Source organism: Falco cherrug, chromosome 4 (assembly GCF_023634085.1).
Source record: "Falco cherrug isolate bFalChe1 chromosome 4, bFalChe1.pri, whole genome shotgun sequence".
In the NCBI taxonomy this organism is placed as follows: domain Eukaryota; kingdom Metazoa; phylum Chordata; class Aves; order Falconiformes; family Falconidae; genus Falco; species Falco cherrug.
Window position 1 is genome coordinate 109,813,462 of NC_073700.1, and position 25,380 is coordinate 109,838,841.

Sequence of the window (25,380 nt, forward strand, 5' to 3'; positions counted from 1 at the left end):
ACTAAAAGCAAGAAAATTAAACCCCTTGCATTTTCCAACAGCATCGATATTTGTAAGGCATCCCTTTTGAGAGATTAAATGACAAGTCTCGTTCTATATTTTATTTAAACAAGCAACCACCAAAAAGCCCATTTAAAGCCTCCCGGCCCCTCCCCTCCCCCTCTCTCCAATGCCTTCGCAGATATGCTGCATCTTGTGGGTGCATTAACTTAAAACCGATTTTTAAAATGCACTTCGTGCAGTCTGGACACAGACTGATCCGCTGAGTACTTGAGGTCTTGTTTCCTTCCCCCTCCCCTTCTTTTTCTTCTTCTTCTTTTTTTTTTCTTTCTTTTTTTTTTTTTAATTACGAAGACGGTTGCCGACTCCTTTTTGGCAACCCCGAAAATAAAGCGAGACGGCACCGCATCGCGCTGGCGATGATCTCTGGCTCCTTGAGGACGCGGAGAGCGGCTCGGAAGCGCTTTACCCCCCGGCCCCCCGGCGCACCCCACCCCGCCAGGCACCCCGGGCTCCGCGGGAAGACAAGCCCAGTCCGGGCTTGCCCAGGGCGGCTGTGACCATAGGATTCATCAGGCTGGGGATTGTGGCCATCATTGTCATCGCTCTCCCTCTCGCCTCAGTCTGGTTGGAAAATTGTGCCCAAAGCATCCAAATTCGGGACTTGCCTCGACCTAGCAGGGGCGACTGGAGGCGGCGGCGGCGAGAGCCCAGCGTCGGAGGCGAGTGCCGTCTCTCAAGTCATAACCCCGCAGCATTTTCGCTCTGCCTGGCCCCGTGAAAACAAACCCGCTACCAGCCCATATATTTCCTGGTAATCGAAAATACTCACCAGACCCAGCCTACTACGGTTATTAAGCAAATTATGCCAGCAGACGGGAGTATCGTTTGCAAGCTAAGGCATAGGATTTGTTTTGTTGTTGGTTTTTTTTTTTTTTTTTTTTTTTTAAAAAAAAAAAGAGGCAATAGCCAGACGCGTTCGCAGCCTCGCGATTTGGCTCGCCCGGAGAGGTACTCCTAGGGTTATGTTTTACGGTCCAATCCCGGGAAGCCAACTGGAGAGGGAAGTCATGAAGCACAAGGGCTGCTGCCTATTTGACTCTTCCCCTAGAAGCAAGGTTGCTGAGGAAGATCCTGTTAAACAATGGCTCAGCACCGGCGGCCAATTGTTCTCCGTACTGTACACCCGATAGCCAGCAAAAAAATAATAATAATAAAAAATGTTAAAAAAAAAAAGGAAAAAAAAAAGAAAGAAAAAAGGAACAAACAAGGGGGAAAAAAACCCAGGAAAGAAAAAGGAGCCCATCGAGGCTGAGTCGGGAAGGAGAAACTAGTTTTGGAGGAAGTGGTATTCCTAGGGAAAAATCAAGACCCTCTGCTTCAGACTCCTGCCTGGGTGCAACTTCTTATGCGGGGGCCTGGCGGTGTCAAAACTTTGAAGATTAATGGATTACTTTGTTAATGACTCAAGGCGTCAGATTGAGGTGCTTAAATGATTTGTGAGGTGCAAAGCGTTTTCCTGACAGTCCCAAACAATGAGAGAAGAGTGTGCGGGTGGAGGCGAGGGAGGCAGCAGGCTGCAGGACAGACAGCCACACACACACACACACACACACACACACACACGCACACACACACTCGCGCGCGCGCGCGCACACACTCGCAGCCTCTCACACAAACATATCCACGCACACGCACCCTCCCCCCCCACCCCCGATCATTTCAGATTAGGACGCCAAGGGGATAGATACTCGAGATATCATTTCCCTCTTTAAAAAAAGTGTAAATAAAGCCTTTCTGGCCCCCAATGAGGCGTTCCTTCCCGACTTTTTTGGATCAATCAAACAGACAGTGGCTTCTTTTGATTAAAGCCCAAATTGTCATTGGGCAGAGGCAATCATGTGACAGCCAATTCGGTCCAATTTCAACCTTGTCTCCATGAATTCAATAGTTTAATAGTAGCACGGTCCCCATACGGCTGTAATCAGTGAATTAGAAAAAAAACACCCCACCAGCGATCTTCTATGCTATATTTTTTTCTCCTCTCTCTCCTTTTTCCTGGGCCTTCCCCCCCCCGAGCCCCCTGAATCCGAGGGAACTTTTTCTCCGCGGGGGCTGCCAGTTGAAGGCCATGAATTTCGCATTTGAGCGAGAGATCGGTTTTATCAATAGCCAGCCATCGCTTGCTGAGTGCCTGACATCTTTTCCCCCTGTCGGTGATACATTTCAAAGTTCATCAATCAAGAACTCGACGCTTTCACACTCGACACTGATTCCTCCTCCTTTCGAGCAGACCATCCCCAGCCTGAACCCCGGCAGCCACCCTCGCCACAGCGGCGGCGGTCGCCCCAAGGCGAGCCCCCGCGGCCGCAGCGGCAGCCCGGGCCCCGCCGGCGCCCCGCCGCCCCCGGAGTACCCCTGGATGAAAGAGAAAAAGGCGTCCAAGCGATCCGCGCTGCCGCCCGCCTCGGCCTCCGCCTCAGCCGCTGGACCTGCCTGCCTCAGCCACAAAGGTCAGTCCAAAGACTTGCCGCCGGCCCCGCCGGGCCGCTTTTTTGGCTCCCCGCATCCCCCCGGCTTCGCGGGGGGACGAGGCGGAGGGGCGGGCGGGCGGGGAGGACGGAGCTGGCGGGGCTCTCTGGAAACCCAAACTTTCCCCAAACTTGCTTAATGCCGGATGATTTATTTGAGTTGGAGCTGACCCCTCTTGTCTCGCCGTTCTAGAGTTAGGATATTTGACAGTAATGAAGAGTGATAGATTGCTCCCGCTCAGCTAAGCAGCTGATGCATTAATTATAAATTGCGGTATGGCTAATATAAAGTTTGCTCTGGTGTGGGGAGGTTGGGGAGCTGGAGGCAGTAATTTTGCGGAGGTGGCCGAGGGGCACGCAGCACCGGGCGCTCAGCAGTGTAACACAATGGGTTTACTGCATCCAAAGGCGGCCATTTTGTTGCAGTTGCTATTTTATGCTATATGGACATATAGATATAGACACATACGTGCAGAGAGAGCACTCCCCCCCATCCCCCACCCCCGGGGATGCGATGTGCTCGGGTGCTGAAATTCAATCCGTGCATTTATCTGTTTTGGGTGTGCGTGCGTGTGTTTTTGCTTTCGCTGTTCTGGCGATGGTGCTTTGGGGTGCGTGTGCGTGTGGTGGTGGTGTTTTTCTTTTTCTTTTTTTTCTTTTTTAACAGACCCCCTTGAAATCCCCGATAGCGGTAGCAGTGGATCTAGGCGGCTGAGGACGGCTTACACCAACACCCAGCTTTTGGAGCTAGAGAAAGAATTTCATTTCAACAAGTATCTCTGTAGACCGAGGAGAGTTGAGATTGCAGCCTTGCTGGATCTGACTGAGAGACAAGTCAAAGTCTGGTTCCAGAACAGGAGGATGAAGCACAAGAGACAGACCCAGTGCAAGGAGAACCAAAACAGCGAAGGGAAATTTAAGAGCCTAGAGGACACGGAGAAAGCGGCGGAGGAGGAGGAGGAGGAGGAGAAATCCCTCTTCGAGCAAGCCCTCAGCAACGTCTCCGGCGCGCTCTTGGAGCGGGAGGGCTACGCTTTCCAGCAGAATGCCCTCTCCCAGCAGCAGGCGCAGAATGCGCACAATGGCGAGTCCCAAACTTTCCCCGTTTCGCCTTTAACGAGCAATGAGAAAAATCTGAAACATTTTCAACATCAGTCACCCACTGTTCAAAACTGCCTCTCAACAATGGCCCAGAACTGTGCAGCTGGCCTGAACAATGACAGTCCTGAGGCCCTAGATGTCCCTTCTTTACAGGACTTCAACGTTTTCTCCACAGATTCCTGCCTACAGCTTTCAGATGCAGTTTCCCCCAGTTTGCCAGGATCTCTGGACAGTCCCGTAGATATTTCTGCTGACAGTTTTGACTTTTTCACAGACACACTCACCACAATTGACTTGCAGCATCTGAATTACTGAGAAATTAAAGACGTCCTCTCCAAGGGTCCTGCTTTCTCCTCTTTATTCTTCTTTATTTTTTCCCGTGAATTAATTTTATTTCCCCCCCTCCCCCCTTTTCCTGGTCAGTATTTTCTGTTTGTTACCTCCCTCTGCTATGCCATTTTGCCGTTTCTTACGAAGTTTTAGTTGTGTTCAGTTTTAACCTAGCCACATTCTAGGTCCTTCTATGAAAGCAATATATGAGGTCTGTAAGAAAGTGATCATATAGGAATTGTATCTTCACTTTCTTTTTATTTTTGTATTGCATTAGGATGCGTTGTCATAAGTATTTTTGGTAGAATAAATTCTTGTTTGCTACAAGGAGCTTTCTCTTTTTTCTTTCTCTTTCTCCCTCTCTCTTTATCTCTCCTTTCAATACTGGTAACATGACGGGTCTTTCTCCCCATCCCTTCTACTATTAATTTACTAATAATCAAAATCCAACATTCTGACTATGAGCTCTCCCCTTTTGGTAATTTAGGACTTTCATTAGAGAGGAAAAACACATTCAAATTCTTTATTGCAAGGGTTCTCACAAGGGTAAAAAAAACAAACCAAAGAAACTAAAACCATTCGCATCTTTGATGAAGACTTCTTCCTTTTAATGGATAAATGTAGCATCTTATGCCTGTGAGAATACAAAGCTTGGAAATGGTGAGCTGTAACAAAAGCATGAACGAGCACTTTCTCGTAAGAGACTCAGTAGGAGAAGTGTCTCCTGCAGAAACTAGCCTGTTACACACACGAAAGGCTTTTTTTTTTGGAAACAATCCTGTTTTTCTAGAAAGTAGTGCTTAGCAGCCAGCAAGCTTTTTCAGGAAGCATATCTTAAAAAAATATTAGAGCTCACAGAGAATGCGCTTGGTTACTTCTTACGTGCTGAGCGGTCCAAGAAATCAGCCCTAGAAAGAGAGGAAATGGAGAAGTTAGTGACTGTAAATTAAAAAGGGTGGCAGAAACACAGGGGGAAAAAAAGCATGTAGGGAGGAATCAGCCCCTCCACTTGGTCTTTTTGAGGGGCGGTGCGGGGGCACAGCCGGAGATATCTTTTCTGTTTCAACCTTCTTGCGGGGAGAAGGACTGATAAGGAAAAGGGGATACCGACTTTAAGTTAAAACTTCCTAGGGGCTCCCCACTCTGCTGGCGGCAGCAAAGATGGGCTTTCAGAAATCTCCAACAAATTGCCTGCCATCCGGCTAGCGGCGTTGCCGAACGCCAAAGCGGAGAGTGAGCCCCGTCCTTCTGGCTGGAATTGAGCAACAGATGCCAGCGGGGCTCTGCTGCTTCGGGGCCAGGGGATCCCGGGCGGGTGCGGTGGCGGCTCCCTGTGTGCCTCTGAGTGCGTGTGAGTGTATGGTAACACCACACAGGCGAGTGGGGCTGGAGCGGGGTCTGTGCACCGCTGGCCGTCCATGCGGGGAGTGCTGTCTCCCAGCCCTGCAACATGTTGTGGAGCTGGGATGCGTGGATTATAGCTGGAAGGACTGAACGCAATTCTTCCGAAAGTCATAAATCAAATTCTTTCTATGAATGAGAATGTCATCAAAGAGATCAATTGCAGGAACACATGCACAAATAAAAATCCTCTTACGTATTTGCCGGGGCTGGAGATCCCCGTCTAAAACCATTAAGTGAGAAGGCGTTTAGTCATAATTCATTTTTATTGCTCTTTTAAAACAACAGCTTGGCTGAGCTGCGGACGCAGCGAAACCTCGGCCCTGCATTTTCTCCTTCCCTCTGCTCCAGCCCTGTCCCTGCGGAAAGCGAGCAGCCTCACCGGCATTTTAACTCCTCTGCCACTGGGTTAATTTGGACCACAACGTGGACGTACGGGTTGAGGTTTCTTTTTTGTGCCTAGATTTCTGGATGCTGACAATGCTTAAAAAAAAAAAAAAAAAAAAAAAAAAAAAGAAGAAGAGGAAAATAGGCTTCAAGATTTAAACTCCATTTAAACAAATGGGGGGATACAGAGAGCAGGAGCCGCCTCCGATTCTCCCGGTGAGCCCTGGGGCCACATCGGGGGCACAATCCCACAGAAAAACCTAAAGCGCCGGGATCGCCCCCTTGGCCCCAATCCGGGGGCAGGAAACGCGGAGCGGAGCCGCGGAGGGCCGCGGAGGGGCCGGGCCGGCCTGCGGGCAGAGGGAATGGGCGTCCCCTTTGCTCCGGCCCTTCTCGTGGTGTTGCCCCCGCGCACAGTACAGGCAGCAAACCCCCAAAGACCCGCCACAGAGACAATGCAACAAAGAAGACAATGGCACGAAAAAGGGAGAGAAAAAAGGATTTCAGGATGCTGGAGACTGTAAGAGAGGTGCTGTGATTCAGCAGAATTGAAGGGTAAACCGGCTCTATTTATAGTAAAATATATATTTTTTTCTTAGCTGGCTGAAAAAGCACTGAAAAGATGCCAGCCCTTTTATTAGTAAACAGTCCCAGCGGCCTGCCTTTTTTTCTCTGCGTTATGCAGTATTTATCATAACTGGTTTACAAGAATGAAATAAATGTGTTTACAGCTGTAACCATAGCCAAAATCGGTGCAGTATAATGCCATAAATGCCTCTGGAGTGTTGTTGCTCTTGTCTTCCACCCCGCCCCCCTGGAGTTTAAGAAACTGAACCTTTCTAGAGGGCCCTTAACCATCCGTGCCTGCCTGGTAAACCAGAACCATTAGAAGTACTGAAGGCATATGGATAGACGCGTGGTGGAGAGGGCAGCCCTTGGGTTTGGGTTGGCAGTAGAGAGGCCATGGAGGTGGCATGGGATAAGGGCTGACCTAATATAGTGGTAGGAGAGCTTTGCACCTAGAGGAGGATGTTGTCGTTCATGTGGGAGGGAGGAGCTTGAGGATTTGTGTCTCTCTGTGTGTTCGCGAGCTGGGAGAGGTGGCGGGGTAGAAGACACTTTTGGATTTCAAAACAAGCAAGAACCGAGCGTGAGAACAGAGGGACGCAGGAGCCGGCTGGAAATGCACCTGCAGAAATAAAGGCGGCAGCCCCTCCTGGGGCTGGTGGCAGGGAACATGACTTTCCATCCTTCTATCCCCCGGGTTCACGTTTCGCAGGACGCCTCTTTGAAGCGTGTTGGTGCCGTCCTCTCTCCCTGCAGACGGCTGGGTGCCCCGGGATGGATGGATGCCCGGCCTTTACTTCCCCTTGCCTTTTCCCCATACGTAAATCGAGTATGAGGTCGCAACCCACATCCCACCGTCCTCTCTCCTTCTCTATCCACGGACACTTTTTTCTTTTTTCCGTGGGGGTGGGGAGGGGTGGGTTTGAGTCGATGCTCAGCGCGGTTCCCAAGGGTCCTGGGGCCGTCTCTGCCACTGGCCATCTGCCACCTCCCGCCACTACCGGCCCGGGCTGCGGAGCGCAGGGACAAAGAGGCCGGGGCGGCGGGCCCTGCGCCTCCCGCCGCTCCCTGCCCCTGCCCCGGGCCGCCTCCCCGGGTTGCCGGGCTGCGACCCGCGGCACTCCAGGCAGTCTTCCCCCTGCCCGGTCGCAGGGCGGGCGTGCTGCAGCGGCACTGCGGGGACCCAGCAGATGGGCTGCGGGGCCCGCCGGCCCCCGCCCAGTCATCCGTCCCCCTGCCCCCGGCTCCTCCTCCCCTATCCCAGCTCCGTACTGCCGCGGGTGGGCCCGGCGGAGGTGCGGGGGGAGCAGGGATGCGGGCCAGGGGGAGGCCGGTGGGCCTGGGAGCGCACAATGGCCGGCAGTCCCAAAAGCGGCTCATTTCTATGCTAATGTCCGCGGCCGCCTGGTGATGCGGCTGGACAAGCCCCTTTAACTCTTGGCGTGGCGTCGCGCTGGGACTGCGGCGGGGCAGGACCAGCGAGATGTCTTGCTCTTGTTCCTATCCCCATCCTTATCCCCATCCGTGTCCTCGGCCCCATCTCCATCCTCCGCTTTATCCTCATCCCCGTCCCTATCTCCATCCCCATCCCCGCAGCAGTCCCCAACCACATCAACAGCCCCGTCCACAGGGCTGACTCTCCCAGTGCTGTCGTCGCCTCCCTCCCCCCCCCCCCCCCCCATCCCCCCCCGCCCCGTACCGGGGATTCAGCGGCCCCGGCCGGGGGGGATGGGGGCGGGGGGCGCGGAGGTGCCCAGCGCCAGCCTGACAGCGCCGACAGCAGGGGACCCGCCGGGGCCCCCTCGCTGCAGCAGCACTCACCCTGGAGGGGACGGCCGCTGGGCTCCGCGGGCCGGGCGCAGCCTCCGGGTCTCTCCTGCCTTCCCCTCTTCAACCGGCGGGCGGGACCTCGGCGGCAGCAGCATCAGCGGCGGCGGCAGCGGCGGGGCGATGGCCCGGCCCGGCCCCCCCCGCCCCCCCGGGGGGCCGCCGCCGCCCTGCCCCGCGGTGCCGTGCCGTGCCGCGCCGTCGGAGCGCTCGGCGTTTAAATGCCCCCGACGCAGCGATCTATCAGCGGCAGGAGCCGAGAAAGTCCCGCAGGCGCCGCAGCCATTGGCTGCCGTCCCCCACGTGCCTGCCCGCTGCCTGTACCTTCGTGTCATTTTCCTGCCGGCCCCATGGAGGAAGTGGGAAAGTTGGCGCGGCCCCGCCGGACGCTGAAGACCCGGTGGCGGCGTGACAGAGGGACGCGGCGAGGATGAGCTCCTTCCTCGAGTACCCCGTCCTCGGCGGCGAGGCGGGGGGCTGCGCCGCCCGCGCCTACCACCCCGACCACGGGATTACAACTTTCCAGCCCTGCGCCGTCAGCGCCGGCAGCTGCAGTGGGGAGGACCGCTTCCTCGCGGGCCGCGGGGTGCCCATCAGCCCCCACCGCCACCACCACCACCCCTCGGCCCAGCCCGCCGCCTACCAGCACCACGGCGGACTGGGGGTGTCCTACGCGCACCCCAGCTGTGGCCCGACCTACGGCGCGCAGGGCTTCGGACCGACGTACGGCCCCTACCCCCTCGGGCAGGACGCGGAGCTGGGCGGCGGCTTCCCCCCCTGCGCCCCCGCCGTGTACTCGGGGAGCATCTCCGCCGCCGCCAGCGCGCAGCACCCGCACCCGCACCAGGGCTACGCGGGGGGTCCCGCTCAGTACGTGCCTCCCCCCTACGGGCAGGAGCAGCAGAGCCTGCCCCTGGGCACCTACAACCATGCCCTGTCTCCCCTCCACGCCGGGCACCGGGCAAACGCCCGCTCCCCCTCCGCCGAGACCTCGCCGCCGGCGCAAACCTTCGACTGGATGAAAGTGAAAAGAAACCCACCCAAAACAGGTCAGTGGCCGCCGGGAGCGCCGGGGCGGGGGCCGCCCGTCTCTCTCTTTGCCCTGAGGTGCGGGGAAAGCGGGGTGCCCCACGGGGTGCGGGGCAGGAAGGGCGGCCCGCACCTCTGGGAGCAGCCGCAGCTGTTTGCCCGCGGAGCTGGCTTCCAGCGCCGCGTGCTCCCGACTCCCCCTCTCCGCCTCTCCCGCGGTCATATTTCTTGTAATTCATAAACCACTTATCAAGTTTCCTCTGACACTAGAGGCTGACTCCGGTTTAGCACCTCGCACTCCATCACTCACCCTGCCGGGGCTTCCCTCTTATCCTAAGAAGTTCTTGCTCCCTATCGCTTAGCCGGTGTGGACATATTGATTACGTCGCCTATAAATCATTTGCGCTTACTTACCGCTGCATGTCCCCTCGCAGGCAAGGCTGGCGAATACGGCTTCGTGGGGCAGCCCAACACCGTCAGAACTAACTTCACCACCAAGCAGCTGACCGAGCTGGAGAAGGAGTTCCATTTCAACAAGTACCTGACCAGGGCCAGGCGGGTGGAAATCGCCGCCTCCCTCCAGCTCAACGAGACGCAGGTGAAGATCTGGTTCCAGAACCGGCGGATGAAGCAAAAGAAACGGGAGAAAGAAGGGCTGCTGCCCATCTCCCCCGCCACCCCCACGGGCTGCGAGGAGAAGACGGAGGAGTCCTCGGAGAAGTCCTGCTCGTCGTCCTGCAGCGCCTCGCCCGCCTCCTCCGCCTCGGACACGCTCGCTGCCTCCAACTGAGACCCGTCGTGCGCCGACGGCCGCCAGTCGCGATGCCCCCGCCAGCGCAGCTCGCGTCCGTTCACCGCGGTCATGTCGGTCCCTCGGTCGGTCGGTCGGTGTCCCCGAGAGGTCCCGGAGCGCCGGCGTCCCCCCCCCCGCCCCCCCCACTCCCCGCCGCCGTCCCGCCCGGGGGTGCCGGCTCCGCCGCCTGCTTGCCTCCCAGCCGCCAGATCCCGGCGTCTCGGTGCCAGGGCAGGGTTCCTTCGCCCCCTACCCCCAGCCCTTTCTTCTGGAGGAGCTGTGTTGGCACATGTGTAAGGGTCTCCCTCCTCTGCTGCAAGGACGGTCCTCCGAGTTTCCCTGAGTGAAAGACAGGTTATATAGGGTACATAACCTCACGAAGAGATGCACTATTGCAAGTGTTTACACAACTTCTAGGACTTTCATCCCCTTAATTTAATGTATTCTTTGTTCGTGTCTATGAGTTTGTTGCTTGTAAATACTTTGTCCGAGAGATTTATCTTTTTACAGATTTTTCTAGAAATGATGTTTCGATTATCAGGTTAAGCAGGGTGAGCGCATTCGCCAAACTGGATTCACTTTTGTATTGGTAAAGCTGATGACCGTATCAAGTAAAAGTCTTAAGCTCAAGCAGATACCTCAAAAAAGTAGCGCTACTTCTTTAAATGTGACAAACAAGGCTTCGATTGCACTAGGTTTTGTAAACCTGACCCGGTGTGCTTGCCCCCTCCCCTTCCCTCCCCTCCTGGAAAGCTGTGTTGGATTATGCTCAAACCGAAGGGTATAACCATCCAAAAGACCTCACCTCTTCCTATTTTCATATTAACCCTCCGTTAGACTCGATGTCTTTTCAACATACTTGTGAATGTGACGAATGGCCAAATGAATGTATAATTTCTGTGGTTGGTGTCCAGACCATTGCATGATGCACCGTGCTTTGCTGTACTGCGAGTACACTGAGTTCTATCAGTTGTCACATGTGAACGAAATGTCGTCCTGATTTTCTGTACAATCATGAAAGGCTCTGGGATTCCGCCAGTGATGGAAGCCAGGGCAGGATTTACGGGTCCTTATAATGTCTGTAATAAATATATTCCACTTTCAGGTAGCTCTCATCTGCCTACCTCTGCGTGACGTCAGCGCTGAGTCACAGGCTGGGCTCAGCAGTTTGGTTTCCTTTATTTTCCACGGCTGGGGCCTTTCCAAGGAGGGAAAGGGAGGAAGAGTCTCCCAGTGTTACCCTTCATGTTTTGCCGGGGTCAGAGCTCTGGTTGCCCAGCCTGACTCATAACACAAAGCTTCTTCCTTTCCTATGCTCAAATAATATTATTTTTAGAAAATATAAGGCCCTCCTCTCCCTCCTCCATATAATCCTGATCTATCTCTGAAGCCAAAGATGAGAACTTCCTGGGTCAAGTGCTAACCTTTTCACCTCGGGATGGATGTTGACACTTATATAAACAGAGCACCCTTCAAAAGCAGAAACTGTCTTCAGCAAGTCTTTCCTTGCATCCCAGGCCTCTCGCCGAGGGCTGCACATTTAATTAGCCCGGGGACTAAGCTGGGCTTCCCTCTCCCGCCGCCCCGGGTGCCATCCCCAGTGGCTGATGGGTGCCAGGGTGGGAGACGGCTCCCAGGTCCCTAGCAGTGTGCTTCTGGCATGAACTCCAACCCATTTTGCACCCCCCAACCCCCTTCTTTTTTTTTTTTTTCTTTCTTTTTTCTTTTTCTTTTTTTTTTTTTTTTCCCTCGGGAAAAAGAGCAAGCAGTCCCAGGTAAATATCGTTTCCAAGAGGCGTCAAATGAACAGCGGGGCGGGGAGGGGCGGGGGAGCGTGTGTGGGGAGAAGCCGGGTGGCAGGACCGAGCAGAGACATGCTCAGCGAGGTGCGGGGTGTCTGAAGTCACCGGTGCCTCCTGAATTTCAGTGCAAACACGCGTAACTCCTCCACTCGGCCTAGCTGCGGGGCAGTGCTGCCGGGCTTCTCCCGGGGGCCGGGCTGCCCACGCAGGCTTAGCTTTGCGGGATCCGCAAAGAGTCAACGAATTTTTCTTCACTTGGGTGTCAAAAGAGACAAGCCCTGATTTGCAAGGCGCAGCGGCCATATCAAGAGCCGAGCTATCTGCAAGGGAGCAGGGCTGTTTCCAAAGGCTCCCGCCGATGCCTCTGTTACTTTCATTTCCCCGCCTGCCATATACTTTACCTTTTGTTTATTAGTGTAAAGCCACAAAGCAAAACAGATGGCCTTCTTCCAGAGACCTAGATGTGTTAAAGTGGCATTTGCATGCCAATGAGGGCATTTCAATATCGAAATTTGGATCTAAACATTGCTGGAATCCGGATCTGCAACCCGGCTCCCCCGGTGTTGACTTAATGTGTTAGAAAGAGCGGCCATAAATTACAGCCTAAATGTGAGAGACAAGACACTTGTCAGTGCGTCAGTCTGCGGTGAGCGATTCATCGGCAAAGAATTCCATCTCCTTCCAAGCCCAAACCCCGGGTAATTCTTCTTTTTTTTTTTTCGCAGTTTTGATCGATTTCAAGCAAAAACACCCCAAACTTCCCGATCCTGGCTCATTCTTTTTAGCGTTATTATTATTTCGATACGATCAGCCTTTTGGATCAGCGGGTGTGGGGAAGAGAAATGAAGAGCTCTACCTTACAGTTTCTAGCGCAAAAATATCGCTAAAAAAAATCACAGCGTGCTTTGGCCTGATAGAGACACTGATCTGCCATCAGCTCGTGGACATCCTGTTATTTTTACACCTTTAAATTTTTTTTAAATTTTTCTTTCTGTAGTCCCAGGGGAAAAATGAGGGGGGGGGGGGGGGAAACTCACCATACCAAAAAATCCCAACCCGAACCGCGTCCAAAAGTCGAACGGAGTTTAGCATCTTGCTGTCATAGTTAACGCCGTTTCTGCTGTTCACCTTTAAAGTTTACTTTTGGAGGCTATTGAGATGCTTTGGTGTTTTCCTCTGGGGCAATCAGATTGAAACCGATCAATATTTACTCAGTCTGAAAGGGCTGTTGAAAAGGCAGCTAACAACAAACTGCTTAGCTGCTCTCCCCTCTTTAATCTCAGGTTCACCGAAAGTTCAAGCAGAAATGAATTCGGTGATGGGTCACTTTAGAATAAATCCCAGTGGTTAATCTCACAGCCTTGGTAAAGGCAACAATTACAGAGTCATCCCTCTCCCTCCTTCTCAGTGTCTCCCCGTCATCTCAACTTCCCTCTCATTTTTGCCCAGCAGTTTTAACTAAATTTTAACGGCTTTCCGCTGTTTCGCGGAGCCACCAAACCCCAGCGTGTCCCCCGAGCCCGCGCTGCGCCAACGCCGGGGTAAAGGCGGGTGCCTCCGGCGAGAGGTACCGGGGGTGAGGGAAGCAAACCCTCCCGCAAGGGAGCCGGCATTTTCAAGGGGGGCTCCGGGGGCAAAGGGAGAGATGCTTGGGGCTTTCTCCCCAGCACGGACGGGGGGTGGCGGGGGACGACTGGAGGCACGCCCGGCAGCTGGAGGCGCTGGCAGAGCCGCGGGGCTGTACGTCCCTCTCCATCCCTTCTGGGAAAAAGAGTAGAGAGAAATCTGGGCAAAACGCGATGGACGTCGCTGCTAATTGCAGGGACTCTTCAAAGGCCAAAGTTCACGTAATCGCTGCATAAATGCATGCTTAAAAGGGATTTATTAGTACGCCTCTAATGGCAGCTCACGTTTGGGCTATAGACTCGAGCGGGTTTTCACCGCCAAACTGCTTCTCAGGAGCTACCCCTCTCCCACCGAGGCACTGCCGGGGGACCCCGGGCTCGACAGGCGATGGGCTCCCGGCCGGGCCCCGGGAGAGCCTGGGTGGCAGCGCCCGCCGGGGAGGGGGCCCGGGGGAGGCTGCTCCCCGCCCGGCAACGGCGGGGGCCTCCAGGCGGTGGGGAGGGGGGGTCTGTAGTCTTTTTTTGGGAAAGAGTCGTTTAACAATGTTTTTCCGCGTAAGCTTAGGAGCAAGATTTCCTGTTTGTTTTCCCTTAGCAATTAGCTCTGTGAAAATTGGCAACCACAAAAAGGGAATACGTAAATAATAAAATGAATAATATGAATAAATAGCGATATAATGTCTTTTTTTTTCCTCTTCCTTTCTCCCCTTTCCTTCTTTCCTTCTTTCTGTCTTTTAAACGGTCTTTCTCTCTTTTTCTCTCTCAGTTTTCAAGGCAAACATTCCTTTTCTTCCCCAGGCACACTACTTGGCTGACTTTCACTGTTAACATTATTCTTCTATAGTTTATGTGTCATAAAATATTACAGGTCGCAGTTACTCCCGTTTCAAGCTCAGAAAGGCCATTGAAATCAATGGGAACTCTGGGGAAAAGAGGTCTTCCCTTGTGCCTAAGAGTCTTGGGGCAAACTTTGTTAATTTTGATCGCGCAAAGAGTCCTCTTTGCCATGCAACTTCAAAAGGATTACACATTGCAGTAATACGAGCCGAAATTGGCCCGGAAAATGCTTCCACGCCTGTTTTTTACAGGGCAGTGACATATTTTAAGCGTTTGTTCCAGAGGGAGAATGTTTCAGCCTTTACTTTTACAATTATTTCGGCTTTCCGATCTACTTCCCTTGAAAGCGTCTCTCTCGTAAAGTCAGATCGGGACTATTGATTCTTATAAAAACGTGGCCGAATAATGATCAGCCTCTGGTATGATGAAACTAATAGCCAGTTCGTGACTTTTCCGGATGCTCAGTTTATAAATACAAACTCAATTTATTGCAAAAATTCTCCCCGTTCAGGAAAGTAAAAGTAGCAAAACCAAAAAAGTCAAATAAAACCAAATACAACCCCAAACGAGGGACAACGAGAAGGACACGAAGCCAATCTCAGCCACACGCTCTTTTGCCTATGTTCACATCGGTCTAAGATGTGGAGTAGCCAGCGGGAGGCGGAGGGATTAGGAAAATACAGGGACTCATGGAGCGTTTTGCTCCCAACAGTTGTAGGAAGTGTCCGAGCGGTCGGGAGCCGCGGGCGACCCGCCCGCCTTGCCCCGGTGCCGCCCCGGTGCCTGCCCGGCTTACCGGCCCTGCGCAACGGCTGCTCTTTGCATCCGATACGCTTGGCTTTTCCCACAAGTATTTATACACGTTCTAATTCTGACCTACGCGGGGTTGTACGTCGGCGGGACACTCGCCGCCAGGAAGAAGAAAAAAAAAAGGCAATATGCTATCGATTATTAAAAAATAAAAAAGAAATAAGTCCAAGGAAATATCTGCTTTGATTGAGAGCTTCGCTAACGCATTTTGTAGGGATCGATTGCATTCGCAGCTGTCGTCGGGTCTGATCTTCGGGAAATGACTAATACGGAGAAAATTCGTTGTGTGCATTGTAATAACAACGAAGCGGGGCTGCGGCCGCCGCGCCGCTCCGCGCCTCGCCCCGGCAGCCGCGCTCCTCCGCACCCGGCACAGCGGGTCGCTGCCCACGGCCCCCGGCCGCAGGGGGGGCGAGCACCGACCCCAGCTGGGGGGTGTCCCGGCGGCCCCCCCGCCCCTCCGGCCGGCTGCGGGCTGCTGGGTGGGAGGCTGCGGGCCGGCCGGCCGCGCCTGAGGTGGCATCGCAGCGCTGCCAGGGGTATCGCCTCTGATGTCCTTTGTCTATTAATACAGCCATCACCAAATTCTGGATAACCTCCCTCCCCCTCTGTCAACACCCCTCTGCTCCTGCCCGTGCTGGGGGAAGAGGGATGGGACCTGCCATCGGGGTGCTGCAGCGAGGGGGTGCCCCTTTTAGGGGTAACTTGGTGACAGATGTTGACGTTTCTAGGGAGCTCGGTAAACAGAAGGTTGGACTGGACTTCTTCATAGCCCATGTGGTTTTCATCATTCCCCATCAGGCTCAGACCAAAGGCAGAAGCTTCCCTCTTCACACTCCTCATCCCCTCTCATCTTCCGCAGTCACTCAGCCCCGGTGACATGGGATAAAGAGCAGAGAAAACACATGAGACCAGGTTTGTTAAGTAATGAAAAGAGATGGGGGTGAGGATGAGGCTGGCGATGGAAATGGGGGGCAGGGGGGAGTGGGAATCTCTCCTCCACTGCACACTGGTGAGACTTCAGGTGCAAAGCACATCTATGTAAATCACAGGCTCCATCTGGGCACAGATCAGGGGGGGCACATCGGAGGAGGTGCAGAGAATAACCACTTGTCCAGATTTCTTGCTGCCTTCACAAGAAGGTGAAGGTTATGGAAGGGGCTAAGCAACAGGGGTGGGGGATTTCTACACAGTTTTAATTGAAATGCCTCTGTACCAATAAAACAAAGCTTTTTAAACCAAAGCTTTTTCTTGACTTTTGCAACAGGTCTACTACCTCAAATAACTGCTGTGCAAAACATCAGCTGCAGAGGAAATGCCATCCCAGCCTCAACTGATTTTCTTAGCATAGTTGTAAAATATTCCTGCTAGCACCCAGCAAAGGTGAAGGCTTTAACCAGACTCGTCTATTCCGCAAGAAATAAAATCACTGCGGCACTACTCTGTAGTATCAGTGGATTTAACATCCATGCATTGTTCTGAAGACAGATGGATCATAAAACAAAATGCATTGGTTTGGGGTAGCCTCGTGTTCCTCATGCTGTGCTGGGAAAAAAAAACCCTAAAAAACCCCAAACCACTGTCTAGAAACTGAAAGGTGATCCCGTCCAAGCTGAGCCATCGAAGAGCCACACATATTTCACTGTGCAAAAATGTTATCTTGGAGGAACACACCTTCCAGCAAACAGTATTAGCATGAACAATATGTTTAGACATGGATGTGGGTATTGCAGACAGGCAGGACCCCATGGGCCTTTGCAGTTTATTACATTCCCCCCAACCCATATATTTTATTTTTTGTATTTCTGACAGTGCTAGGACGCAAGGCAATGATAATGAAAATAGAGGGTGAGGCAAAAAAGAGTCTGAGAAGACCTATCCTCAGTGACACACCTCAGCTCACACTGCACAGGAAACATGCCATGCTTTTGTCCAGAAGAAGATGTATGTTTCCCTAGAATTTAGAGTCATTCAAAGAGGCATTACCAGAGCTGCTTTCAAGTCAGCTCACAAAACAAAGATTTGGATGTTAGCAGAGGCTTGTACTAAACCCACGCATACATTGGCTTTGAGTGGGACCTACTGTGGCTAGTAGGGAGATTCAGCTCACCTGAGACCCACAGGTCTGCCAATCAAAAGATTAGCCTCATTGAACCTGGTAATCCACTAGCAAAGATAACTTTTCTCTTCAGATGACACCTTTTTTACCCCAGGGTTTGAATGGCACGGTAGAGCATATAAAGGAACACAGACAAAAAACACTGAAAATTCTGTCAAGGCTCCGCTACCAAAACTGTTTGATTGCAAATCAGATGACAGACTCCAGAAATCCAGATAATCTCCATGTAATCCCCTTTTTGAACATGGTGATGTGTTTCAAGACCAGTCAACCATACAGGCTGACTCCCACTTTCACTGGAACTGAAGCAGAAGACACACCCATTACCTTGGGCTCTGGATCGGGCCCCAGCTGCCAGCTCTGTATTCAGCAATGCACAAAATTTTCCTCTCTGCTTTTCACTGAGAAGACAGCAGGGCAGACTGCACTGAAAGCAGTGGAAACCTGACAAGAAATCTTCCGGTCAGACGTTGAGAGGGTTTTTGTATCGTGTATGTGAGCAACCACAGGGGAATCCTACTGGTGGAAGGGGAAGATGATGCACTGAAAATATCTGCTGCTATCTGAAAGAACAATTTTGCTCACTCTATTCAGTAGGTGTGAAACAAAATAAATGCAAATCGTTGAGGTTTAAATACAAATCTTAGCTGCAACCTCACCTATGATCCTGTTCAAAATACAGGAGCGGAGGGAGGCCCTTTAGTAACCTGTCTTAACCAGGATTAAATACGGAACACATAACGGGACACTCTTCTGCAGACCTTTTTCATTAAAATCAGTGGTGTTTTGCCTTAGAACATACTGCAGACAGGATTTTTTGAGCTACTCACCATTTTTCAATGTGACATTTTACAATTTAAAATAATAAGTGAAAATTAGTTACCACAAACGCAGCATTTAAAGCAACAGTGAGCCTATGTTAACATTGATTTCTCTCTGTGTGTCTCCTTCTCTCTTTCTTTATAAAACTTATGTACTCTGTCGATACAATGCTACCCACTTTGATAATAAATCTGTTGTTTCAAGCTAGGATGCTACCGTTTCCTTTCCCATGTAATTTATAGTTCTATTGATTCTAAAGCTGTGGTTCTCTATTTCCCCCCTGTTGTATTAAAAATGAGCTCTAATTGCAAGGCAAATGATCTTTGGTTGAAGCACCTCACAGAGTATTTTAACTTGGCTAAGGAGATTTAATGTGATTAATAGAGAAATGAAAGCCTTGAACATTTAAAATTATAATTTTCAGTTTAGGAAAAAAAGATGTAGAGAAAGAAGGGAGGTTAATGGAGCCAGGGAAAGCATTCATAGATCAGCATGAGCAGATGTTCTTTTGCTTTTCTGTCAACGTCTCTGGTTTGTTGTGCATATAGAAAAACAAGCTTTTCAACTCTCACCATGATTTCAGCCTGTTGCCAGCTTTGCTTGCCTGCAGGATATCTGCTTATCTAGCACAGGAGCAGGATCAGGCCTCCTCCCCTCTGGCCTAAAAGCAAAACAACCTTTCACATGGGGCGGCAAGGTTTGTCACACTCCCCCCCCTCCTTTTGCACACACATTTTCAACCCTTAGATCTTTATTTCGTAAAATTCCTTTCTTCTTAGAGACTGAAAAACCGGCCAGGAGATGAATGGAAGAGCTGAGCAATATTAACTGCATTCAGGTGTGTGTTGGCTGAGGGGAGACAAAAGGAACCCGGCCCCTTCCTCGAGGGCAGCGTGTGCGTTCAGTGGGATGGTGGTCCCCACACAGCTGTACAGGGTCCCCTGTGCCCCTGCTGCCTGCACTCAATGAGAAGGATGCTCTTACTTCACATAGGAAAACCAAGCAACCATTCTCCTTGGTGAAGCACTTTTGAGATCTGCCTTGCGTGCTAGCATGTCTGGAGTGTCCATGTCGAAGGAAGGGAGTGATCTGTGGGTGCATGGGTGTGTCCTTTAGGATTCATGAGAATGAGGCATGTTTTTTCATGTTTTTAATCCTTAAAGCAGGTCTTTTGTTTAGTGCAATTCCATATCAATTCAGAGCAGAAGCACTAAAGGTGATGGAGTCCAGATTGAGCCTTAAAATCAGCTTTGTTTGTCTCTAAATAGTCTCCAGGGCAAGGAATAGATATCAGCCTTTGGAAAAAAAGCAATCTGCATTTAAGTGAAGATTAAATAATCTTAGATTTATTGTTCACATATCAGAGGGTAGGACTTTTTTTTATTGTAGTAAAATGTTTAAAGCAAAAAAATGCCAGCAGGCATCAAATAGAAAATTCCCTTTCATCACAAAAGGTTAATTCCTGCTATATTTGTGCTATATAAAACACTGTAGAGGTTTCAGTAGGGACTTTCTCAGAAAAAGGACTGTCAAGTAGCTCCAAAAGTCACTACTCATAGGGTGAATAGGTGAATACTATCTGAGCTCAAAGAGAAGAGGGAGAAAGGAATGAAGTCTGTCAGCAGTCCTGTCTTGAGCTTGTCCGAATGCAGGCACCGTGTTTTGCTCCAGAGATCCTGTGTGCTAGATCTAAGGGACATTCCTTGAGCCATCACATGTGAACATCCCTTTAACTATGAGTAGGAGTATGTGTGGCTAGCCAAAATATCACTACTGAAAATACTTTTTCTTGACCAACAAAACGAATTCTGGATGCACTTGAAGGGTGAAGGGCTGCAAAGTTCTTATTAGGAAAATGGGGGGAAGGAAATCCTCCTTACATACAGCATACTGTCTTATTTAAAAGAATTTAAAAAATAAATGTTGTTTAGATGTTTCCCAGATGCTTATCCACACCTATGAGACAAGCTCTTCAGCATCTGTTCGTTGGTGCTCCAAGCCTTTCCAGTTTTTCAGACCTCATGAGCTTATGTGCTTTAGCACTTGGTGCAGCCCTTCCATTGCTTTAATTCATGTTACGATGGGGGTGGTCAAAATGGCAAGGCTGCTATGAGGAAAGAAGAGGGACAACCATGCAGGGGCTCTACTGGCCATTGCTGCCACTGTCTCCCAGGCAGCAGCTGGGCAGGAGCAGGGGGCCAGCATATAGAAGAGAGACTTTGGTGGTGATATCTCTTCCTTTCCCAGGCACAATGTGAAACTGCTATAACGCATGGAGAGGTAGGTATTCCAAGTTGTGTTTCACACGACCGTCCAACAGCGTTGCTATTCCTTAATGTATTTTATAATATCTCTGTGTTCTTTCTTCCAGGTTTTTGCACTGTTTACTCTAGCTTGGATCCCATTACCCATGGTTTTGTGCTTTTGAGTGGAGCACAAAATCTTGCTTTTCTTTAAAATATATGTGGGTTATGTGGTAGAAAACTAATGACTTGAAGATTTTTTTAATTAATATTTTACAAAAGCAAATGTGTCTATCTGTCTGTTCATCCTTCTTTCCTTCCTTCCTTCCTTCCTTCCTTATCAGTCAGGTGTGACTGTAAGATATATGTATTTCCATTTCCCTTCTGAAATGCCCCACAAGATTTATACTGGGGTGTGTGGGAAAGAAAGGAGGATGTATGGTTTCCCCAGACCTCTATCTGCCTTTTCAGTGCAGGTTTTTAAAGTGAGGCTTTGATCTGAGCAACGGTAACTCTGCTGAGGGTAAGGATGGTGTTTTACTCTCATTTGATAGCTGTTTGTGGTTTGCTGTTGATTTCAAGTCTTCCACTAGTTCCTTTAGTCTGGAATTCACAGACTCAGACTTCTGCTGCGGGGAAAACATGGAAATTGTTTTTTCCCTTGCCACAAAATGTTTACTAATAGTTGCCTCCTTTTCTGCTGTCTTTTCTTCTGCTTTAATATCTTTAGTAAGTGTTACCATCTGCTTGGGTACCCGGCAATACACACTGTGAACAAGGCCAAGAGCTTCAGAGGGGTTGAGATGGTGTTGTTTACTATTAGGCATAATGAAAATTGCTGTCTTTGCCTGGGGCAGGTGGACTCAGGCTGGAGCACACATAGAAATGCAGAACATGTGCTGGGGGTTGAGCTATCTACAGTTCTCTTTAAAGGAGGTTTGGCTGTTGAGCTAGTGGCACTTACTTAGTATGCAGGGACTTTTCTCCTGCCATTCCCTGGCCCCTAACATGCTTAACCTTAGAAAGAAAGACACAACATATTGTGATGCTACTAACTGGTCGAAAGGCACTATCAATTCTAGACGTGATAGGTACATGTCAGAATCAGCATAATTAACTGGAATGACAATCCTGTTATATGTGTTCATGCCATTGCACTGGCAATAAAGCATGTGTAAATTTACAATTAAGGCATGTCTTTCTTCTATACCTTAGAGACTAGTGACAAACATTTAGAAGTTGTATAGCATCAGGAGCTGAAGGGAGGTATTTATCACAATAAAAACATCGGGTGATGCATTTCCCAGATTATCTGTCCTTCTTATGCAAATACTCCTTTTGCTGGAAATTTCAGGCTAAGTAATAATTATATTTCTGATCTGAAAGGTGATATTTCACCTTCTGAATTTTTGTTGTCATTTGCAAGATGGATGAGAACCATACTGTTTAGCTACCTTGCATGAAGGTATTTGAAACAGTTCTCATTTCACGTTATACATCAATCTGCACTTCCTTTATATCAGGTACATTGCACATTGCATATCCATGGAGAAATTTTCAGGGATGCTACAAGACATTTCCCTACATTGTACATAGATGCTACAGCCCCTGCTACAATGATGGCTGGAAAGCATCAGTCCAAGTAAGATAAAGGTGATTTAAAGTGTGTCTGTGAGTCAGGCAGTGAACTGACAGCCATCTTTAACCAGCCTGACCCTGGGATGACCCTGAGCTCAGCTGGTTGTGAGATAGTTGGGTCTATTACGGGACAAAGGATCATATGTCTGACAGGATGCAGAGAACACATTATAGGATCGCAGCTGAGTAACAGTGCAAGACATAATGTACATTTATTTGATGAACAACACAAGCAAATCTTGCCAAGAAAATTTAATTTCAACTATTTTGTTTATTTCAAGTCAATCTCTTTCTGCCACCTATTTCAAGAAATTTGTATTTGCTAGCTTTTTCTCTTCTAGGAACAAAACAGATGATCATGCTAGTGAAATTTATAAAGTATGCAGAATGTACACTGATAAATTCATATAATGGAGTTGCACGTATCTATTGTATTTCCTGCTTCCCATGCAGGCTCAGTCTGCATCTATTTGACATTAAATTTTGAACATCTTCGCCTAAAACCACATATAATTTGGTCAAGTGAGGCTGGAAATGTCAGAATGGGCACAGCAGTGCTTAGAGAGAAAGCCATGGGATTGAAACTGCACACAGCTTTGCATGTGAGTAACTGCACTCATGTGAACAGAAGACCAAAACTGGGTGTGACAAGGGTCCTCAAGAAGTGAGAGAAATACCCGAGTACCTTTCCAGGCTGAATTTCACATCTAGTCTTAGGGATAAGATTCTGGCAAGGGAACTGATATCCTCAATTTCAGCATAGGCATAAATGCTGATGGAGATATGAGTAATCTGTATAACCCTGTGCGTCAAAAATCAGATCAGCTCTAACCTCTCCTCCACAGAGCTCATTGTATGCCATGGAAGGGAATGATTGCCAGGCTGAAGACACGGAAGCTAAGGCTGGGGAGGGAAGGGATTTGCCTATGCCTCTTGACTGATCAGTCACCAGCCTCCATGCCCTGAACCCCGCTGCTGACCAACACCAGGTCTGTGATGTGGAGGAAGGGAAGGATGGGTGTCTTACTGCCCCAGGGGCAGAGCTCAGCACTGAGGGGGAGTGCAGTGCTGCATAGTCACCACCAAGCTTCTTGGCTGGACCCGGGAGCTCTGGCACACGTGAGAAACCCTTTGCAAGCGAGGTAATGGTCCTGTTGGCCTCAGTAGGCTTTGCATCATGTCTTGCCTCCTGAAAAAAATATAAACCCCAAACCAGAGTGGTTAGTAACATTCCCTCCAGCCTCCAGTAGTTAAGCTGCTGGTGTGGTGAGCGAGAGAGGGGGAGAAATGGGGAAGGGGGCAGCATGTCTGTCAGAGGGCAAGCCTCTTGTCCCCCTGTGAGGGAGGCAGGACCACATCTGCCACAGCTCCTGGCAGTGCTGTGCCCCTATCCCTCTGCTGCCCCAAAGCTGCTGTGGGGTTCGGCAGCGCTGGGCAGGAGGCAAAAGCTTCAATCAGCAGAAGGAAAATTAAGAGTGTACTCCCCCACCTTCCCTTCTGCCCCCAGGGCTGGTGTGGCAGGTTGATGAGAGAACCACAGGCAAAGCCAAGAGCAGCACTTAGCACAGGCAGCTTTCAAGGGGACGGGGGACAGGGGTGGCGGGGGGACGGGGGTTAATCTGCTTCACAGGCCCTGTTGTCAGTAGCCCCATGTCCTATTGCTCCAGGCAGGTTTGGATCTGGCTCCCAGTCCTATACAAACAGCTCACTCTGTACAGAGCTGCCGAGCAGGGTGACCTCTCCTAATGTATTACTGGTTTGTATTTGGGCTGATTGCTTCCAAAGGGGAAATGACACGAAGTGAATCAGCGTGACCTCATTAGCGTGGCTCACACTGGTAAATGGATGACCACCATTAGGAAGGCTCTGTTGTGGTAGTGCTTCCATCGTGTTACCTGTGGATAGTATCATCATCTTGCTATAACTGGCTGCAAAGATTTATGCACTATGCTAACTTGTGTACTACAGCTGCTTTCTGTCTTATAAATATTGACTTCTGTGCCAAAACCAACAACTTGGTACAACAGGAATTAATCTTTCGCTTGACTGATGCATCTTTACAGACCAGTTTGTCTTTAGAAAATAGAGCTCAAGAGAGTTATATGATTTAGAAAAATACTTTATAAGTTGATCTAAAATATAGGCTGTGATAAGCAGAGGCATCATTAAAGTGACATGGGGGCTATATTTTGCCTTCTAGATTTTCCTAACTGTGCCATCTGTTTGTCATCTTGACTTCTGTGAAATTTTAAAGAAATCACCAGACTCTGAGTCCTGAATCTTTTCTGTGCGTTGCATTTTCTCTGATAATTTATCTATCACACTATCCAAGTGGTTTTAATTCACTTTATTTTTTTAATTAAAAAATATCTTTAGGCAATCTGATTTATCAAAACACTTGCAGATGTTATACCTTTTGTCCTCAGCTATAGCATTACAATGCCAGGGGAGCAAAGCACATCCCCCACCTTATGTTAGACACTAAGATGAAGTCACAATATTGGAGGATTCTGTAGTTGACAGTAAATAGCAACACACAGACTCAAGGTGTTAAAAGATTAAAAGACAGAACATCAGCTCATCTTACCCAAGACCCTTCTAGGAAGATTTGTGCACTATAATGCCGAAACAAAGGTATTTTTTTACTGAGCAAAGGAACCATTTAGGATATTAGATTCAAAGATGAAGTTACAATATTTTGACTGTTGCCCTTTATTGAAGTTCAGGTGTTCAGGGCTCCAGTTACATTCATTTTTTGTAAGCCTGTTCATACTATGCATGAGGGTAAAGGAAAGTGAGTACTCCCTGCTGTGATGGAATTTTTTACTTGACTATGCTCTTACAGATCATGTAAATATTAGGAAGATGATGTGGTTTAGGGCAATATTGACTCAGATACATTACCACATATTATGGTCTTATACTGCACAGGCCAGACTTGACTGACTTGCAACTGAATTTGTGTTTGGATGGAGACATCAGTGATGGTTCTTTAATGATTCTAATTAAGGTTAATGCCATGCATCCCTGAATAAGCAGGCTGGTGACAGGACTTCCACTCCTGGGGAGAAATTAATACCTTGGAGCCAGACACTGGGTTTTCTTACAGTTCCCACCCAGGCATCTGTTTGGTTTGTGTAATGCCACGATGATGCCTTCAGAGCCACTAGCTCATGCTCTCCCCAGTGAAATTGTCCTTTAGGTCACTAAAATCTGTCGTAAAATAACAATAACCATTACGGGGTGGGATCATGGATGGAGACAGCTCATCTGGCTGAGGCTGTCACTGGTATGAGAATTCCTAGAACACAGCCCCTGTGAAGGTGAAGCAATCTGTATGGCTCATATTAGTTATTCCACACATCTGTTTAACTGTGCCATAAGGTTTATATATCTCAGAAAAGAAAGAACAATGGAAAATAATCCAGGTGCATAATATGAACAAATTAACAGTCAGTGTCTTAGAAAGCTTACTTGTTATGTAGTGAAATTAAGCATTTGGGTTTTACATTTGATAA

The 25,380-nt window shown here is 49.8% G+C and overlaps 3 protein-coding genes across 3 annotated transcripts; 2 read left to right on the forward strand and 1 right to left on the reverse strand.

Annotated features, from left to right (window-relative positions):
• The first annotated feature begins 1,729 nt into the window (after positions 1-1,729).
• On the forward strand, positions 1,730-3,970 carry HOXA2 (homeobox A2). Its single transcript, XM_005445820.3, has 2 exons — positions 1,730-2,513; positions 3,199-3,970. Exons 1-2 carry the CDS (start codon positions 2,132-2,134, stop codon positions 3,945-3,947), a joined length of 1,131 nt encoding a protein of 376 aa, XP_005445877.2. The 5' UTR covers positions 1,730-2,131; the 3' UTR covers positions 3,948-3,970.
• Positions 3,971-4,471: 501 nt separating this feature from the next.
• On the reverse strand, positions 4,472-8,479 carry LOC114017700 (methyl-CpG-binding domain protein 2-like). The gene is made up of 2 exons (XM_055707656.1): positions 8,139-8,479; positions 4,472-4,870 (listed from the first exon to the last, which is right to left on the reverse strand). Exons 1-2 carry the CDS (start codon positions 8,477-8,479, stop codon positions 4,834-4,836), a joined length of 378 nt encoding a protein of 125 aa, XP_055563631.1. The 3' UTR covers positions 4,472-4,833.
• Positions 8,427-11,058, forward strand: HOXA1 (homeobox A1). The gene is made up of 2 exons (XM_055709740.1): positions 8,427-9,193; positions 9,608-11,058. The coding sequence occupies exons 1-2, from the start codon at positions 8,575-8,577 to the stop codon at positions 9,961-9,963; spliced, it is 975 nt and encodes a 324-aa protein (XP_055565715.1). The 5' UTR covers positions 8,427-8,574; the 3' UTR covers positions 9,964-11,058.
• The last annotated feature ends 14,322 nt before the right edge of the window (positions 11,059-25,380 follow it).